The sequence below is a fragment of the Sminthopsis crassicaudata genome, chromosome 2 (genome assembly GCF_048593235.1).
Source record: "Sminthopsis crassicaudata isolate SCR6 chromosome 2, ASM4859323v1, whole genome shotgun sequence".
NCBI classification, from domain to species: Eukaryota; Metazoa; Chordata; class Mammalia; order Dasyuromorphia; family Dasyuridae; genus Sminthopsis; species Sminthopsis crassicaudata.
Genome location: NC_133618.1, coordinates 330,318,964 through 330,338,571, shown reverse-complemented (window position 1 = coordinate 330,338,571; position 19,608 = coordinate 330,318,964). Strand labels below are relative to the sequence as shown.

At 32.8% G+C, this 19,608-nt stretch overlaps 1 protein-coding gene across 5 annotated transcripts in view; it reads right to left on the bottom strand.

The window, feature by feature from the left end:
- SYNE2 (spectrin repeat containing nuclear envelope protein 2) overlaps positions 1 to 19,608 on the bottom strand; it is a 385,421-nt gene that overhangs the window by 60,838 nt on the left and 304,975 nt on the right. For all 5 annotated transcript variants that reach the window (XM_074290333.1, XM_074290335.1, XM_074290334.1 and 2 more), the window contains 9 exons: positions 18,138 to 18,308; positions 17,085 to 17,215; positions 15,329 to 15,533; positions 10,504 to 10,683; positions 9,730 to 9,846; positions 6,909 to 7,063; positions 6,664 to 6,808; positions 2,439 to 2,533; positions 965 to 1,199 (listed from right to left, as the gene is read on the bottom strand). In XM_074290333.1, the coding sequence (XP_074146434.1) occupies positions 965 to 1,199; positions 2,439 to 2,533; positions 6,664 to 6,808; positions 6,909 to 7,063; positions 9,730 to 9,846; positions 10,504 to 10,683; positions 15,329 to 15,533; positions 17,085 to 17,215; positions 18,138 to 18,308 (1,434 nt within the window). The remainder of the gene's footprint in view (positions 1 to 964; positions 1,200 to 2,438; positions 2,534 to 6,663; positions 6,809 to 6,908; positions 7,064 to 9,729; positions 9,847 to 10,503; positions 10,684 to 15,328; positions 15,534 to 17,084; positions 17,216 to 18,137; positions 18,309 to 19,608) is intronic.

Below are 19,608 nucleotides of genomic sequence, written 5' to 3'. Positions count from 1 at the left end.
GAGATGGGTGTGTGCATGAATATTACATTTCCTCATCATAGTAATCATTTAATATACATGACCAAGAAGGGAGCAAATTCCCAAGTATATATCCCTTACAAGAATTCTTTTCATTTCAACATTAGATCTGACCAGAAAGATTAGGTAGGCAGGCAACAAGCATTATTAAATGTTAAGTACCAGGTATTATGTTAAGCTCTTAAATTACAAAATTAAGAAAAAGACAGTTGCTGCCTTCATGGAGTTTACAAAAGGAAAATTCCAATTACAGTCTGAAAAAATCCAGAGTAATTAAAAATAGCCTTCATAGAATAAAGAGTTGGAAGAGTACTCAATTCAGGGATTATTAGAAATTCAATGAAGTAACACCACAGGCATAGGATCAGAGGTGTCAATGATCTCTGATTATTCTGGTCTAAGTGGTAGCCAGCTCCTAACTCAAAGTTGGGATAGGTATATTTTGTTAAACAAAGAATAATTTACCTGAAATAGAGGAGAAGAAAAAACCCCCAAAGGATATGTTGGAAAGTGAAAGAATATAGGTTAAATATAAGTTTAAAAATGTGTTCATATATAAAGTTCCAGAATCGTTTTGGAAGTTGAGACTTTCTTGCTTTTCTTTGTGTTCCTGACACTTAGCACAATGCCTGGCTGGTAGTAAACACTTAATAAATGTTTACTTTCTGGTTGATTGATTTTACCCAACTAGTTAAGAATCTTTTTGTTTAAGATCTTATTTTGCTTTTTATAGTCCAAACATTAGGTTGACTTTTAAAAGACCCTAGTATATTTAAGAAATATTTGGTTCAATTAAAATGTATTATTGGTTTAATTTATTATGGTTTAAGCACAGTTTACTTTATTCCTTGGGATACTTGAAAATATAAAGAAATAATTTTTAAAAACTACCTATTGCAAACCCAAACCTATTAATGCCCCACAAAACACATTCTATGAGCAATACCTTGAAATCATGAATAAGACTTCTGATCTGGCAAAGAGTATAAGAGTCTCTGCTCTTAACCGCAGACAGGAAATGGTCAGTATCAGAGAGGAAGTGGGTCATATTTTGTAGAGAAGCAGTGAAGCGTCGCCATTCTTTCACTTGTTCATTGATGGTGATCTTCCTTTGCTGAGCCCTTCGGGTAGCATCTTGCCACCGCTCTTTCAACATTGTGAGTTTCACAACAAATTCCGTTCTTAGGAAACACAGAATATTCATTGAGAATCGTCAGAATATATCTTAACTTGACTTGATTTCCCCACTTGAAAGGCAACTAATAACTGTGATAACTGAAGCTGGGATTTCTTATGTGGCTAGGCAAAGATCTCAACAAGTTTGACTTGGTCTATAAGCCCTGTGAAGTTGCTTGAGTCACACACAAGTTAACACATAGTTAAATGATATGTTGCAGGGTCAAAAGTGAGATTAGGAATCAGGTCGTCTTCATTCTAAGCCAAACACTCTATCCATTGGAGCATACTATCTCTTATTTATTTACATAAATCTGAAAAATCTTAGTATCAAACACAATTTTAAAAAAATGAACAGGAGGAGATGTTTGGGTTTATCTTGACATCTATATATGTAGGGAAGTCCTCATAATTTGTTGTCTAGAAAGTATCCCATGAAGTATACATGGTGATAGCTACACAACTGGATCTCAGGAATTTAAATGATTTTGGTTATTTCTCAGAGCACAGATGACTAAATAATGATTCTGAGATAGGTGCTTTCAGCCTTGGAAACCTACTTCATGGACCTGAGACATTTGGAATTACTATAGGTTCAGTAGGACTACCAATCCCTACTGAAGTCCAAAGGAGAGTCTCAGTCTCCATATGCTCAGAAAATGGGAAGAGAGAAGAAAAAGAGACTTTAAGCTATCTTTTTAAAATCTACCAAATAAGCAGTGGCTCAGTGGTTAATCTTTTGTGTGATCCCTAAATTCTTTAGCAAGAGACACATAGATATCTAGAAGTGGCCCAAAAAGCTCAGCTTAGCTTTATGCATATTCTAAGGAGGATGCTCTGACCAGAATAAATTAGGTGGACCCCATTACAAATAACATTGAAGGACTCATTATATTTGCTTTTTAATAGTTACACTGATATTCTATGTAGCACTTCATAAAGGTGCTATGGGAAAAACCTCAGAATACAAAGAGATTTTTGATAAGTACAATTGAAGTTCCATAGAACTATTTTATCTAAAGATATATACTCCACATACTCATATGAAAAGTGCTATAGAAACTTTAACAATTACAAAAGAGTAAGGAGAACCTAGTTTTACATATAAAACTGTGATATCCACTACCACAGAGCCCTTCCTATAATGATATTTAGACCCTAACTTCATTAAGATTCACTTAGGTGGAAGTTCTTTATCTGCTGAATTACTGTCATTACTCATTACATATCAAGAAGTACTTTACCTCTTCTCTATTTCTGGTGAATCCAGAAGTTGGAGTGACTGGATGACAAAATAATCGGCAATTGGTTGATTTACAGAAATTTCAGCTTGCAACATCTGCAAATATTTCCAAATATGAAATGAGTCAGTGTAATTCATTTTTTAAATTTGAAACTATATTTTGTTTAATACTTTGAAAATAGTAATTATTAATTTGATATTTTAAATCAATAATATCAAATGTCATACTATCTGATAATATATTATTAAATTTAATATCCAAATAAATATAAAATTGATATCATCAATTCATAATATCAAATTGAAATCAAATAAATCCATGAATACTTAAAAATTTACATGTTATTCATAATAGAAGAAAAAAATAGCATTCATTATAATAAAAGTAAAATAATTGATTTGCCTGATGACTCCTAATTTCCTTTCTGCCTAAGTATTTATTTAGTTGCTAATGTTTTTAAGGATATAATCAATGTGTGCTAGTCTAATTTAGCCATCTTTATGTTACATTACATAATCTCTTTCCATGTTTCTTTGTATTATTCATTTTTGTTTTCTTTTTTTATTGCAGCACAATAAGTATTCTATCCCATTGATATACCATACTTTATTTGACTAGTTTTTCGCTGTTACCCATTATACTTGGTATCCAGTATTTTTTCAATGATCCTCTGGCTTTTCCTTTGGGGAAGGCTACATAAAATAAAGTGTTTTTACTTTTTTTTTTTTTTTTTTTTTTAAACAGATAAGTCCTTTTTTCCTTTTGATAACGTCCTTAGAATACAGTTGCCAGCAGTAGGATCATTTTACAATAGATAATATATAGTCAGCTGTATAATTTTTCTTATATATTTCCAGAATGATCTTCTAAGAATTTTGTACACACTTATACTCTCACTAATAATCTAATAGTAAAGTTTATAAATGATATTTTATAGGATTTAAAAATTTGCAAAATATTTTATATACATTTTCTCATGAGATACTTTGTGCATATTATATATACCGTATTCCCCAGTAGAATAAAAGGTAATTAAAAACAGGAATTATTTTTGTATACCCAACACCTAGTACAGTGCTTTGAACAAATAGATATTTATATAATATTTGTTGAATTCCTCCTGAATTTGAGGGGGTAGGTACTACAGGCGCTATCATCTTCATTTTACAGATAAAGAAGCTGAAATTTGGATTGGTTGAGTGATTTGTTTATGATCACGTGGCTAGTAAATTAGAGATGGAATTAGAATCCAAGTCTCTCATTAGTTAAGTCCAGAGCTCACAATGAATCCTATTGGCAACTTGTGATGAATGCTTATTTCCCTGCATTCCTATCAACTGTTCAATCTTATTGTCTTCAGTCATTTATGCCAATCTGATGGGAATAAGGTAATACTATAAATATGTTTTTTCCTTCTTTAAAACAAACCTCTTCATTTCCTTAAACTTCTCCATTGAGGTGGTGTTCTAATCACTCTTACACATTTGTATCCTTGTAGACTGTAGATGGCATTTTTAAACGAGTTCAATTTACCATGGAGATTCTTCCCCCCCCCCCCATCCCCACCCTGCCCCACACCACCATGTGTAGGCTTAGCTCTAAAATTTGCATCATTTTAAAGTTTGATGTTGGGATGAAATGAAGTACTCGTACATGTTACTGAACATTTAACAAAGGAAAAGGTTTATTTTGCTCTAATACAGCAAGGATCTGCAACAAAGCATATATTGGCAGAGATTTTTTGGACATGATTTAGCTTGTCTCCATCTGGAAATGTGCCTGATTAATCAGTCATCAGAAGCAAAACTTGTGTAGTCTTGGACACATATCAAGTCTGAGAGGCAACAAGTACAAGAGATTGGGACTTTTTATTTTCATAGATCAGACAGCTGGGACCAATCAAGTTACATTGGGGTGGGGGTGGGGAGGGGGGAATGAAATTGTGTCAGGAAATCTATGGCTGTTTCTTTTCACTTAATAAAAACAGCTAATAAAGATGATCTTTTTTTTCCAATTAGTTGTATTTCTTGGGGTTTTCTTGGAAAAGATACTGGAATGGTTTACCATTTCCTCCTTAGCTCATTTTACAGATGAGTAAACCAAAGCAAATAGGGTTAAGTGACTTGTCTGGGGTCACTCAGCTAGTAAGTGACTGAGGCAGGATTTGAACTCAGGTGTTCCTAACTCTAAGTCTGTGCAATCTAGCTACCTTATTGGGAAAGTCTGTTCAAGATCTCTTTTAAAAGAATATAAACAAAACCATAAACTTTGATACTTCAATGATTTGTTTATTGATTCATCTGTACTTTATGTTAAAATCTGACATATGGTACAAAAGAGCATTGTAAAGTAATTTTGCTTTAAAGAGCCTTAATAATGACAGAAAAAGAAAATGATAAATGTTGGAGAGGATGTGGGAAAACTGGGATACTAATACATTGCTGATGGACTTGTGAATTGATCCAACCATTCTGAAGAGCAATTTGGAACTATGTCCAAAAGACTATCAAATTGTGCATACCCTTTGATCCAACAGTGACTCTATTGGGTCAGTATCCCAAAGAAATCACAAAAAAGGAAAGGACCTACATGTGCAAAAATATTTGTAAAGTCCTTTTTGCAGTAGGAATTGGAAAATCAGTGGATGCCCACCAGCAGGGAAATGGCTGAATAAGTTACAGTATTCAAATGTAATAAAATATTTTATTCTGTGAGAAATGGTGTGCAGGATGATTTCAGAAAAGCCTAGAGAGACTAACATGAACTGATGCTAAGTGAAGTGAGTGGAACCAAGAGAACATTGTACATAGCAACAAGATTATGTAATGATCAACTGTGATGGATGAGCTCTATTCAACAATAAGGTGATTCAGGCCAATTCCAAGGACTTGTGACTGGAGAGTGCCATCTGCATCTGGAAAGAGGGCTATGGGGACTGAATATGGATCACAACATCGTATTTTGATCTTTTGTTGTTGTTGTTTGCTTGCTTCACCCCCCCCCTTTTTATTTTTCCTTTTTGAGCTGATTTTTCTTGTGCAGCATAATAAATGTGGAAATATGTATAGAAAAATTGCACATGTTTAACCTATATTGGATTGCTTGCTATCTAGGGAAAGGAAGTGGGAAGGAGGGAGAGAAAAATTTGAAACGTGTTTTGCAAGGGTGAATGTTGAAAACTATCTTTATATGTATTTTGAAAATAAAAAGCTATTTTTAAAATTAAAAACAAATTTAAAATGCTTAGTAAATTTAACTGGAAAAAAATCTTAGCATCAAAAAAAGATCAGTGTAATTTTAGTAAATAAATCTGAATAAATGATGATCTGATGCAAAGTCCTCCAAAATATCAAAATACAAATGGGATTTTAAAAAATTCTGATTTAGAGATCTTCTTAATGTAAAAGTTCTCAACTTTAAATTAATTTTTAATGTTTAACTGAAAAAAGTGCTACCACATACTTCACTGATAAATTCAGATCCTTGAATCCTAGATTTCTGAATGTGGTTTAACTTCAGGTCAAGAGTTTGAGGGATGACGTCCTGAAACTCCTAGCATGGAAATATATCAGGGTTCTTCAGCATTTTAAGGGATGTTTGTAACTGGACAAATATAAATGATTTCACCTCTGCTTTAATTAAATCCAAAGGACTGAAGGTTGAGTTCCTTTAAGTACTATTTAAACTTTGCAAAAATGGCAGGTTTACTAACTTTATTTGCAAAGCTGTTGTTGGGTCACACTGATCCTTTGCAGAAGATGTAGAATACATTTCAACATTTAAATAACTTTGTTGAAGAACATGGCTTTGGGACCTTCTTTAAGGTAAGGCCATTTCCTATATGTCTAACGTAGATCTAGAACTCAATGGAGTGCTGGGCCTGGAGTCACATAGACATGAGTTCAAATCTGACCATAGACACTTATTAGCTCTGTGACCAAACATGTCACTCAATCCTGTTTGCCTCAGTTTTCTCCTCTGTAAAAAGAAGGAAGAAGAGAGAAGGAAAAAGAAATGGCAAACCACTTTCTGCCAAGAAAACCTCAAATAGGGTCACAAAGAGTCAGACATAATTGAAATGAACAACAAAAATGTAGATTTGACCCCAAGAAAAATATACTATAAAAAATGAAGCACTTTTACCCAATTCTGAGATATTTGCTTCTAAAAATTATCTCTTTTTTTTTGGTAAGATATGGGAGGCAAATAGGTTTGCTGACCTTACCTCAAATGTTTTTTGCTGCTCTAGAAGATCCTCAAGTCTTCCAGCCTGCTTCATTTTCAGACACTCTTCTATTTTCTCCAAAAACCGTATCCACTTTTCACATTTTTGAAGGAATTTTTCATTGAATCCAGTTCCCTGAATTTCACTATAAGTTAAATAGAATCATGCAAAAAGGACATTACAAAGGGTGACCCATTAATTTTTTTTTAAATGTATACAGTATGGGATTGATGTAGTTTTCTAACCTGCATTTCTCCAATGCTGTGGCAGTTGCTTGACTCCACCTTCGATTGAGATTTTGCAGTGTCTTTATATCTATGTCACTAAGTGGCAGTTTAAAGCTCACTTCATTCAAATGTTCCACATCAGGAGAGAGTGCTGTTAATTCTAACATGTCATTCTGTTCAAAGAGGAGGAGAGGAGAACAAAATAAAATCATAATTAAATTTCAGGAATTTTTTTCCCTTCTTGATCAGGCATTTAAATGTTTTACAATTTTAGAATTAAAAGGAACTTTAGCCATTATCACACAGGATACACAGGATGAAGCAAATGTTGAAAAGATAATAACTACATGTGTCATATGCCCATTATCTCTGTTATGAGGGTGAGGCTGGCGGATAGCCTGATCCTGGGAGTCCTGAGCTGCAAAAGTGATAACAATGAACCAACATCTACGATACTTCTTTCATCAATATGGTGAACTCCTGAAATTGGAAGGCCACCAATGAGGGATGAAGGGGCTCAAGTCAGAATCAGAGTAGGTCAAAACTACTGATTGATAGTGGGATTGAGTCTCTAAGTGGCTGATGCATGTCTGATCTGGGAGACTGAGAGAGAAAGGGAGAGGAAGAGAGAGAGAAAGGGTGAAGAAGAGGGAAAGAGAGGGGGAGAGGAGAATGGGAGAGGGGGTAAGGAGAAGAGACAGAAATGGGGTGAGGGAGAGAGGGAGAAGGAGAAAGGAAAAGAAGATAAAAAAAAGAAAATAGGTGTATCATTGGTTGAGTGAAGCATTTTTTAAATGACTTTAAGCTCCCAAAATACAAAATTAATAACTCCTTGGCCTTGGCATGAATGAAATTTATTTTGCTTGGCATGACTCTCAATGCATTCTAAAGCAGCTATGTCAATTGAAAAAATTACCTTTGGGCCCCTCTTTATATTCCTATTGTCTTTTTAGTATAATTTAACATTACATATTGAGAATAAAAAATCAAACGCTCTAGAAAATTTACCTTCAACATGGAATTAGCAATCATATGTTTTAGATTAGCCATGGACCATTTAAAATGACCTTTTAAAAACCTACAGAATATCATGAGGATTAATGTAATAAAACTTGGATGAAGCAAAATACAACCAAAAATCTCAGTTAATTGTTGAATTAATTTAATAATCTTTGAACTTAATTTGGAAATAATATTTAAATAGTCAATATTTTTTGAAATATTCATTTTTGAAATAATTTAATAATTAATTTCTTAAATATATTTTAATATATTCAACTTGGATAGAAAGAAGCATCCTGCTAGAAAATAAAAGCATCAAGAATTTATATATAATATGTATATATATATACATTATATTTTTGTATATGCATGAATACATATACACACATATAGATCTGAATTCAGAATATATATGTATATACACAAAACATATATGCATATATCTGTATAAATATATCCATAACTATCTATGTATCTATACTCAGATACAATGAAAAAGAAGAGTGGTTTTGGAATCATGGGTCCTGGGTTCAAATTCTGGGAAAATCATTTAACTTCTTTGGGTGTCAGTTTCCCTAGCTGGATTCAGTGACCATTAAGTTCTCTTCCAGCTTTAAATTTATGCTCTCAAGTCCAAGTCCTTTGCTTTCAACATAGGTTCAGAGGTTTAGATGTGGAAGGAATAACAGCAGAACCTAGATTGAAAGACAGATTGTCTGACTTTCAATGTAGGGTTTTTTGCATTGTACCACTTATTCACACCATTCTACAATCCTTGGCAACGAGAATCCAAGCTTAGAATCATGACCCAGAGGCTGAAATCTCACACAAAACTTCAATTGTTTATAACAAAACAATGATCTCAGTAGGGAGACTGATACATTTTATGATTTTTAACAAAGTTTGCTTCCAAAAAAATAATTTGAGGAGAAAAATTTAGGAAGTTATCAGTTCCTATTAGTTAATGGTGAAATTGATATAGAATGAAGTAAGCCAGTAAAATAACATACACAATGATTACAAAGACAAAGACAAAACAAATCTGAATATTGTATAATTAATTCTAATGAGAAGACTGGAAGAAGAGCTTAAGAAAATATACTTGCTTCCTGTTCTTTGTAGAGGGAGGCTTTGAGTAAAGTACATGCACACCTTTTGTCAGATTTAATTAATGAATTGATACAGTCCACTGAAAATAAGCAATTCAAATTTGAATAATGTGATACTTTATGGGACCTCAATGTATCATAAGAAATAGATTAGTACTTTTCACTAGAGTTCCCATTTGGCTAGCCAGTAGCTCTGTTTTTTGAAATATTTAAAATATTTTAAATCAATATTTTGAATATTTTTGAATCAAAATTTTGAATATTTTTGAAATAATGTACTTAATGTACTTTGACTTGAATTGAAAAAAGCATCTTACCAGAAAACAAAAGCATCAAGAATTTTTATATATAGGTACTCTCCTATTATAAACATTTTTATGCTTATATATGCATTGTATTATGTATGTGCATATCTGTATCCATATCTATAGATGTAGATATAGATATATGTATGATAACCCATTCGGTTAGCTCTGGTTGTACATTATTCCAGTTAACTGAGTTTGTTGAATGATTAATAAGTAATCATCAACTATTATTTCTTAAGCTTTGTTGAAAATCATTTTGAGGTGGTCATATGTATTCAAATTCATACTATTCAAATATATAAATATATAAATTAAGCTCTTTCATTCCAAATAGGAATCAAATTTTACCAAAGTAGGGAAATAAACTGACACATTTTAGAATGATTTAAGCCCTTAGAAAGATATCATATTTAATTATACCAGGAGGGATTCTGGATCATCTTCTTTCTGGAGGTCTGAACTCTCTATGGAATGCTTGATACTGTCTTCCAAAGATTGTAGTTGGTCCCTGAAATCCCTTAGTTGGGAAAGAATATGCTAAAACAAGAAATATATTTGCATTAGAAACATTAGATGCATATATTAAATATAATATTTGGTTGTTTATATATTTAATAGCTATATACACACTACCTGCTTCCAAAATTTTATATATTCATATATATATGAAAAGGTGATTTAGATCAATATATATTTTGACATATCAAAATATATCAATGTAAATTAAAGATGTTTAAAAAGCCCATGGTGACTTTAGATACTTTTTCACTATAAAAAACATTCTAGTTTGTATCTTTTGTTTTTGTCAATTGTCCCTGGCTAATGGTGCACAAAAAGAATGAAGGAGGTACAGTTGGAAGCTATTCTATATCCCAGTATACACTTTTTTTTCCCTTAATTTCCAGTAAGAGCTTGGCAACAAATGAATAAAGAAAACACTAGATAATTTATGCTCAATTTAATTAAGATACTTTTAAAATAAGAGTAAACCTGGGATAACTTATTCATAAAAAATGTATTTGTCTCATTATATATAATGAAATGTACAAACTTTCCATAAAACATGCTACTACCATATAGGAAATTAATTTGGCCCAGGTTTATAAATTCAGTTGAAGCCAAATCCAGGGACAGTATCTGACTATGTTTGAGATCACAAGATCAAGACTGAGTGAAAAGTAATTTGAGCTGTACCTCAAACTCATTTGATTTCATAAGGAGCATTTTTTCCAGGTAAGATATCCTCTGAAGTGAAGAAGACTGATTAGAAAGAACATCTTGCTTGACAGGGCCTGCTTGCTCTAGGTTTGGTGCAATGATTGTCGAATTCTGAAGAAAGGTTTCTTTAATGTTCTCTAGGTCATGCTGCAAGTTCTGAAAAGAAGAATGTTGAAAAACAATTTTTCCTCTACTATCAATTAATATTTTATACTAAATCTTGTCTTAAAAAAAAAAAGTAGAAGCAAGTCAGAGTAACTCATGAAGCTAAGCTTCACTCACAATGTGGTTTGGCAGGTAGCTCACTTGAGGGGATTGTTATGAAATCAGCTTATTCTAAATCAAACAATGACTAAATCTTTCTTTGGATTTAAAAAGTAGAAGCTTTAAGTTCATGAATGGCTATATCAATGGTATTTCCCTGTATTTTCTATTCCTAGCATTTTAAAACATTGCTTTTAACATTACTTTGATGGTCAGTATAACCTGCTATCCCACTGAGGCATTTTAATATAACTGAAGTATACTGAGAACCTGCATAGCTCCACTAGTTAGGATGACAAACTAGTTTAGGAGTCTTTGGGTAATGCTCTCTGTTGAATACTTCTGGCAAGTGCCCCACAATACAGAATGCAGAACTTAATCAGAAGGGGAAAAAAGATCTCAAGTTCATTCCTTTTAATTAGAGATAATAGTTTGTTTTCCATTTGAATAGCTGCTATGAGTTTGGAGATAATGAAAGGCTTCATAATAATTCAAATAAATTTGAAATATATTCACTGTCAATGAAGTCTTTATTAATAATTACAAGCAAAATCTAAGCAATCAAATTTTGACATAATTTTCTATAAGTCCCCGTGACTGACAGTACCAAAGGCATTGATCAGAAATATCATATCATATATCATATATAGACCTCTGTTCTGTATGAAGTCACAATGTTCCCAGTACTTGAGGTTATATTAACATAGGCACAAACCTACAGTAACTCTCAAAAACAAAGATTTAATACTTCATTGAATCTTCTAGCTGCTCTCTTAAAGTCTAGACACAGCACTTTAAGAAAGAGACATTGCAAAGGCATTTAGCCTTTCTCATAGTGATAAACAGTTAGTTAATGACTACTTCTAACTTCTAGAATTTTACATTTCTTATTAAGTGTTATTCCAGTAGTTTGCAGAGTGCTTTGAACAAAGTTCATGATGAACTTTAAGGATTTTTCATTCTAATGGCATGGGCACTTTCTTCACTTAATCTACAATAGAAGTGATTTACCATAGCTAAGGTCAAAAAAAATCACTAAGGTCAACCAAGTGATGAGTCTTTCATCACTTGGTCCTTGGACAAACAACAAATTGCCCATACTCTTAAACTCTTCTAGTTTTAGTAGTACTTGTGAGAATTTATAATTTGCTGTCAAAAAGCAGAGTACAGGATTGCATTTATAAAATGACAGGATATGGGAGTAAGACTATTGGGAAAGGCCTGGCACATAGCAGGAAATTTAAAAAAAAATTGTCATATTTCTTTTGGGCAGAGATGTAAAGGATCATGGGGGAAAGATTATTACATATAGTATCAGATTGGTTGCTTTTATTGAATTCTCTTATCATAAAGGAGATTTCAATATCAGAATAGAAGAGGTTCTAGAAATGATTTTGATGTAAAAACAAAATGCATCAACAAAATGTAAATTAAAAAAAAAAAACAGAAGTGGAAAAAAAAAGTTTATTGACCTGATGCTGGCTAAACAAAATCTTGTTTCTTCTGATTCCTACTAAATCTCAAAACATATCAATTGCCCCAGTTAGGCCACTCTTTTCAATTACTAGCTTTTCCAATGTTTTCTTTCTCTCTGTCTCTCTCTTACACACACACACACACACACAGAGACAGACACACACACACACTCTTCCTATGTCTTTATCAATTTCTGTTAGTCTTTTAAATTAAATTGCTACCTCATCCCATACCTATAAGAATCCTACTTCAACTTTAATTCCAATTTTATATTTTTCTCAAATTAGGGTTTTTCACTTAAAATCTGTGTGATCTTCAGAATATTACTTAACTTCTGTGGCCTCAATTCCTCAGGGTTTATGGCATTTATAATACAATGTACTATTTATTGTACAAAACCTTTGAACATTTAGAACAGTGCTGTGGGGCTTCAAGAGAATCAAAGGCCTCTGTGGTTCTTCCAACTCTCAAGTTATACAAAGATAGGATAATTGAAAAGTTGAGTATAACTGAGGACAAGTCTACACATATTTATTAAGCCTTATTTTGTGTGAAGTACTATGCTAAGCCCTGAGGAAATAATAATAATAATGAAGGCAATGATGACAATAATAACTAGCATTTATATAGCATCTACTCTGAATAAGGAATGGTGCTAAGTGCATAACAAACATTCTCATTTTAACTTCATGCACCTTTAGTAGCGTTGTTCAGGTGTTTTTGTCTTGTACAATTCTTTATGACCCCATTTGATGGAGTGGTTTGCAATTTCCTTCTCATTTTACAGATGAAGAAAATGAGTCAAATGGGGTTAAGTGACTTGCTCAGCATCACCCAGCTAGTGACTTGCCCAGAGTCACACAACTAGTGAGTGTCTGAGGCCAGATTTGAATTCATGAAGACGAGTCTTCCTGACTCCACGCCTAGCACTCTATCCAATGTACTACCTAGCTACCTTATAAAAAGTATAAGTAGTTTATTATAAAAATTACAAACTGTCATAAATCATTCTCAAGCTTTGGCTTCCATTCCCCAGTATGTTTTCCACTCTTTTGTGTGTGAGATCATCCCTTTTTAGAATGTAAGTTCTTTTAGGTATTTTCTTTTTGCATTTAGCATATACTAGGTACTTAATAAATGCTTGTTGACTTATTCTCAGTTTCTCAAATGTTAGTCTTCCATTTTCAACTGGCTCTCTGTAACCTGAAAGTAGGAAGAACTATACCCTCTGAAACCTCATAGGCACTTAGTATTCAAGTGTTTAAAAACTTTTTTTTTTCTGATTCTCTTGTTCCCTCTCAAGTCTGTTTGATTTAAGAAAATAGCAGGGAGGATAAGCTTTCTAAGATCTCTGGGCAAAATTCTTTTAATGTTAAGCACAATGATAAAGAATATTTCCTAATTAGATGCTCTCAAAAGATTCATTTGAATTATTTCTGGTTTCCATTTCTAAAATAGCTCATTGATAGAGCAGAATCATACAAAATTATCATTAAAAGATGCCAAGTACCTACAGGTAATATGGGACTGTTTTCAGATTGGAAGGAGCTTGAAGTATTTGCATAGGCATGAGTCAATTTAATGCTTTTAAAATTAATTTAAAAAATCATTTCTACTGATTTTTAAACTTTTGAAATTAAAAATCAGTAGAAGTGACAAGTAGAACTGGCACCTACTCCATGCATAGATAGTTATCAGTGAGCTTTGGTTCAACTTTGTTTTCCAAATAGAAGCATTAATAAAATCTGAGTCTAGTGATGAACAAAAACAGACCGAGCTCTGTAGGTGTAGATAAAATAAATGTGAAAATTTTTTTTGATATTTTGGTCATTAATATGCCTAGAATCAAAATTACAAATTTAGCCAGCTAACTCTTTGAATATCAGAGCAAATGATGATGTTATGGCTGCCTAGATCTGGACAGATGATGAAGATGATAGTGGTGGTACTGATAATAGCAAGCATTTATAGTGATTGGTTTGCAAAATGTCTTAGATGTGCTATTTCATTTGATCCTCACAACAGCCCTAAGAAATAGGTTTATTATCCTCATTTTATAATAGAGAGAGATCGAGTGATCTCGCATAGCTAGTAAGTATTGGAAGTGAAAGTGATGAGCTCAGGCTCTTCTGATGCTCTGCCCACTGTGGTACCTAACTGTTCAATTTACACAAACATCCTGAGATAACTGTAAATGCCAAGAGCAAATGGTCCATTTCCTGTGAAAGAAGTATTCACTGATGTATTGTTTTTCTTCTACTCTCAAGATTTAATTGAAACTAGCCCTTCTAGTTTTATGTCTATCTGTTTGGTCAATAATATCCTTTGAAATATGTTGATTGTTTTCAAAACATTAAACCTTGTATCATCTGCAATTTTTTGTTGTTGCAATTAGTTAATATTAGCATTCCTGATCTATTATTGTCATCCTTTGTACCCTGGAGTTGCCTTTATTCATGAAGTTCTTTCTCTATCTTATATTCATCTGCTTCTAATCATCTCTGTATTCACTGTACATAGCATTATCTTGGGCACAAACTAGTAACAATGTTTTATATTAGTATCTGGTAGCTTCTTCAGTATGTATCTCTTTCTCTTTTCCTTATCCTCCCTCTGTCTCTGTCTCTTCTCCTTCCCCCAATATAAAATCTTATTTTAAAAATCCTATACAAAATAGAGATTAATATTGGTTGAATCAAATCTTTATCCTGGATCTAATTCCTTTTCTGGGTTTTTGTGGCTTATTATGTATACATGCAGCTGCTCTATGGTGAGGGCAGTCAGCTCTCTGTGTAACAGTACCTCACTTCATTTGATGAATTTTTACCGATGAGTACACAACATGAGGAACATTAATAAGCAAAATATAGTACTTTCAATCAAGAGTACTTTAAATATTACTCACGCTAGTCTCTTCCAATGAAGAAATAGCAATCCATACAAATATCATTATACATGAGTCAATGGAATAGTGAATTAGAACCCAAGTCTCCTGATCATAGAAAATATTCTTCTCCCATTCATGGTTAAGCAAGAGAAAGGGAAGGGTCTTTGTATTCACCTTTGCATCTTTTAGTGCCCGGATTAGGATCTCAGTCAGATTGTCTCCAGACATATTAATGTTCAAAATGTGTTTAAACTTTTCTTCCAGCTGTTCCAGTTTTGCTGTTGCTTCAGCATGAGCAACAGTGTAAGACTCCCAAAGCTGTAACATACTTTGGGCTGATTGTAATTGATCTGTGACTTCATGATTCACTTGCGTCCACCTGTCAACAAACAGAAAAATAAAAAGTCCTATTTATTCTATTTTCTTTAATCTGGGCTCTCCCGTTGAAACTGGAAGGTAGAATGATAATTGTTATTTCCAATTATTGTGTAACCAAAAGCCAACATAAATGGAAGATTCTTTAATTAGTCCCACATCCCAATTCTTTTATTTAAAGCATGTGTCTTTCAATTTATGTGTCTTTGAAAGACACATGGAGAAAGCCAGTACTTCTTGAAAGTATATTGAGCCATTCCTCAAAAGATAAATGGTCAAAGGACATGAAAAGGCAGTTCTCAAAGGAAGAAATCTAAGCCTATCAACCATCACATAAAAAATGCTCCAAATCACTGTGAAAAATTAAAATTAACTCTGAGGTTCCACCTCTTTCATATCAGATTTGCAAGGCTAAGGAAAAAGATAAATGTTGGAGAGGCCATGGGAAGATAGGCATACTAATGTATTGTTAGTAGAAGAGTGAATTAGTCCAGTTATTCTGGAAAGCTACTGGAACTATGCCTACAAAATCATTAAATGTGCAAACCTTTTGGCCCAGAAATACCATTACTAGGCCTATATCCCAGGGGAAAGATCAAAGACCTGCATTAAGAACAACAATTTTAGTTAAAGCAAATAACTGGAAAATAAGGGAGGTGATATGGTATCCATCTGAACAAGTTGTGATAAATATAATGGAAGAGTATGAAACTGTAAGAAATAATGAAAAAAATTTATCAGGAACTTGGGAAGATTTGTATGAAATGATGTACAGTGAAATAAACATAATTAAGAGAAAAAATTTATACAACATAAAGAAAAACAACTTTGAAAGACTTAAGAATTATATTCAATGGTCAGCCACAATTCCAGAGAACCAAGGATGAAGTATGTTACCTACTTCCTGATAGAGATGATGGACTCAAAGTGAAGAATGAGAAATACATATTTAGACAGGAACAATGTGGGAATTTGTTTTGTTTGACTATGCATATTTATTACAAAGATTTTTTTTAATCAAGGGTTGAAAGGTGATAGGGACAGTGAAGCTAGTCAGAAGGTTTATCAGAGGGAAAAAAAGAGAAAGAAAAGAAGGCATTGAAGCATTTAGAAAAATTCACAGAAGAGAACAGAACGAAGGGCAAACAAGACAGCTTTGAAAATTACATATTGAATTTATTAAAGATAAAAGGAAAAAAATGAAAACTGTAATAGAGATAGTGTGGTTTCATATATCTGTTCTATCTATATTTTGCTCATTTTATTAGGGCTTTGATTTTTTTTAAAAATTAAAACTAAAAAGAAAATTTCTATAGCATCTGTTTGCTTTCCTTATCCTGGCTGTGATTAGAATAATTTCCATTTTACACGAGACTCCCAAGAGACAGACTATATCCTTTATGACATTATATCTTTTCTTAGAAAATACTTGAGAGCAGAAGAGATAGGAAATTGAAAATCAGTCATTTCAGAAAATGTCTGATAAAATGTGATGGCCATCAGGAATTGTTCTATTGAATTGGAAAGACACCCACTGTATTTATCTTAAGTGTACCTTGTATATGCTTCTTGATACTTCTGTTCAATTATCTCAGTAACTGAAGGACAACAGTCTTTGAGTTTACTAATAGCATCCTGGAGTTTGCTCCAATTTCCTTCACTGTTCTCCACTTCGTCCTGAAGGAGCTAAGAAAATGTATAAATAGTAATTAAACATATTTGACCTATATTTCTAAAGGGAAGATTGCCAATACAATTAGACCCCAATTGTAGTAAAAAGCATTCAAAGACTAAAAGTGGCAAACAATTAGGAAAACCTAATTCATAGTTTTATAAAGTTTAAAGAATCATATAATTTAAGAGTTGTAATGGATCTCAGAGATCATTTAGTATAATCTATGTCTAAACAGGAATTCCTAACCACTCTATCCACTGATGGGAAACTTTTACTTCTTGAAACATCCTATTCTACTTTTGGACTACATTTGTTGTAAAGATATTTCCCCTTGCAATTGTTTGTGATTCATTGTGACAAAGAAATTCTGGCAGAGAAACTCTTTCCACTTATCCTAATTTGCAATTCATCTATAATTACTACCTGGGGTGCAGATTGGTTAAATAACTTATCCAGGGCCACAAAATTAGTACGTATTAAAAGAAAACCAAAACTCAGATCTTTCTGACCCCAATTTTGAATCCATAAACTATCCACTATTTTTAACTAGTCCCATGCCACCAGACCATATGTCACAAACTAGTCTCCCATCCATCCAGTCCATCTTTCCATCTTTCCTACCATCTCTCTCTTTCCCACTCATGTTTTGGACAGAGAAATTAATTCAGTGCTACCTATTCCATGTTGCTTCTTTAAACTTAAATAATAATTTAATCAACACAATTATATAATTAATAATTTAAATAATTATGTGTGCAAATATTTAAATGTTGACAATAATAATTTGATTCAATTACGCACATAGAATGTTAACTGAGCCTTTATTTTAAAGTAGTATCTTCTATATATTAGGAGTAATACAAATGGGACTACAACTAATATTTTTTTGTTTCCTCCTAAGTTTTCTTTCTTTAACCTGCTGTAAATATTTACCTGAAGATTCTTCACTTGACATCTCAAGGCTTCCAGAGATATCACATCAGGCTTGCTGTGTTCCATACAGTACCAGAATCGGATTGTCATCATGTTCACTTCTTCAAAGAGTTTATCATAACCTCTTCCCTGCTGTAACACTGACTGCATGGAGGTTTTGAGTTGGTTGATCTATGGAAAAGGAAGAACCAGGATGATTTAGAAAAAGGTTCACATTCTTTCATTAGTTTGTTTTTTCTTTCAGGTTTGTACTTTTACTATTAACATCAAATTTGGAATGTCTCTTTGGATGAAGTGCTTATGTTTGAATAATATGATAGGATAAGAAGTGAAATCCTGGCACTGATATGTACAGTTCCTGGCTGACCACTAGGAAATTAAATTGGGATGGCTAATTATATTTATATAGAACTTTAGGGTTAAAAAATGTGGCAAATATAAAATTAAAAGCAAAAAAATTATTAAACATAACATCCTAATATAATATCTCACGATGGAGGCTATGACTTCTTCAAAGTTGTGCCAACGGAGTGCAACTTTTGATTCATCACACAAATTAGAAGAGCTTTTGAGTACAGGCTGGAAGATAAGACTATTTTTAGAGGTCCAGTCTAGAAGGCTGGCCACCAGGAACACACAGAACAATCCACTAAATTATGGAAAGGTTTTGATCTGCACTGTTGGAGGGTAATCACATCAATGAATTACAGATCTTGGTGAGTTAATCTACTCAGCCTTTGAACTGCCACCCTGGGAGTGAGCAGTCATGATTAGCAACTGAGTGAATACAAATGTAACTAGCCCATCTAGTACAAAGCTTCTTAAGCTCTGGGGTTCTGATCCCATATAGGGTTGTGTCATTAAATGTGGGGGGGTTACAAAAATTGGCAGCAGTAAAAGAATCAAATAATTTGCCACATCCATCTTATGTAAATTTGCTTTCATCTTTTATAAGTGAAAAAATTATATGCATACCAAAGAAATATTTTAAAATAAACTTCTTTTTTGATTTATCATCATTAAATGTTAAATTTACATGCCTATTTAATATCTCCACATTCCCAGGGTCATGTAAAATTTTCTCCAATGAAAAGGGGTGATGAGTGGAAAAAATTTAAGAAGCCCTGATCTGGCATACCTATTTTAAAAATGTTTAATGATGTATTTTGTTTTTACACTACAAACATTTAAAAAATTCCCTTACTTCATAAGAAATCTCTTGAAATTAAGTTAACAACTAAGCAAAACTAACAATACATTGACTTAGTCTGAAAGTACATGCAATACAGCACATCTATTGCACCAACCTCTCTATTTTAAAAAAATGAACAGAAGTATATTTTCTCTTCTTACCCAACTGAAAAAAGTAAACGTATATGTGTGTGCATACACACATATTTATACTTCTGTGTTTCATCATCACTCCTTTGGAATCATGGATGGCTAAAAGACTGATCATAGTTCTTACAGC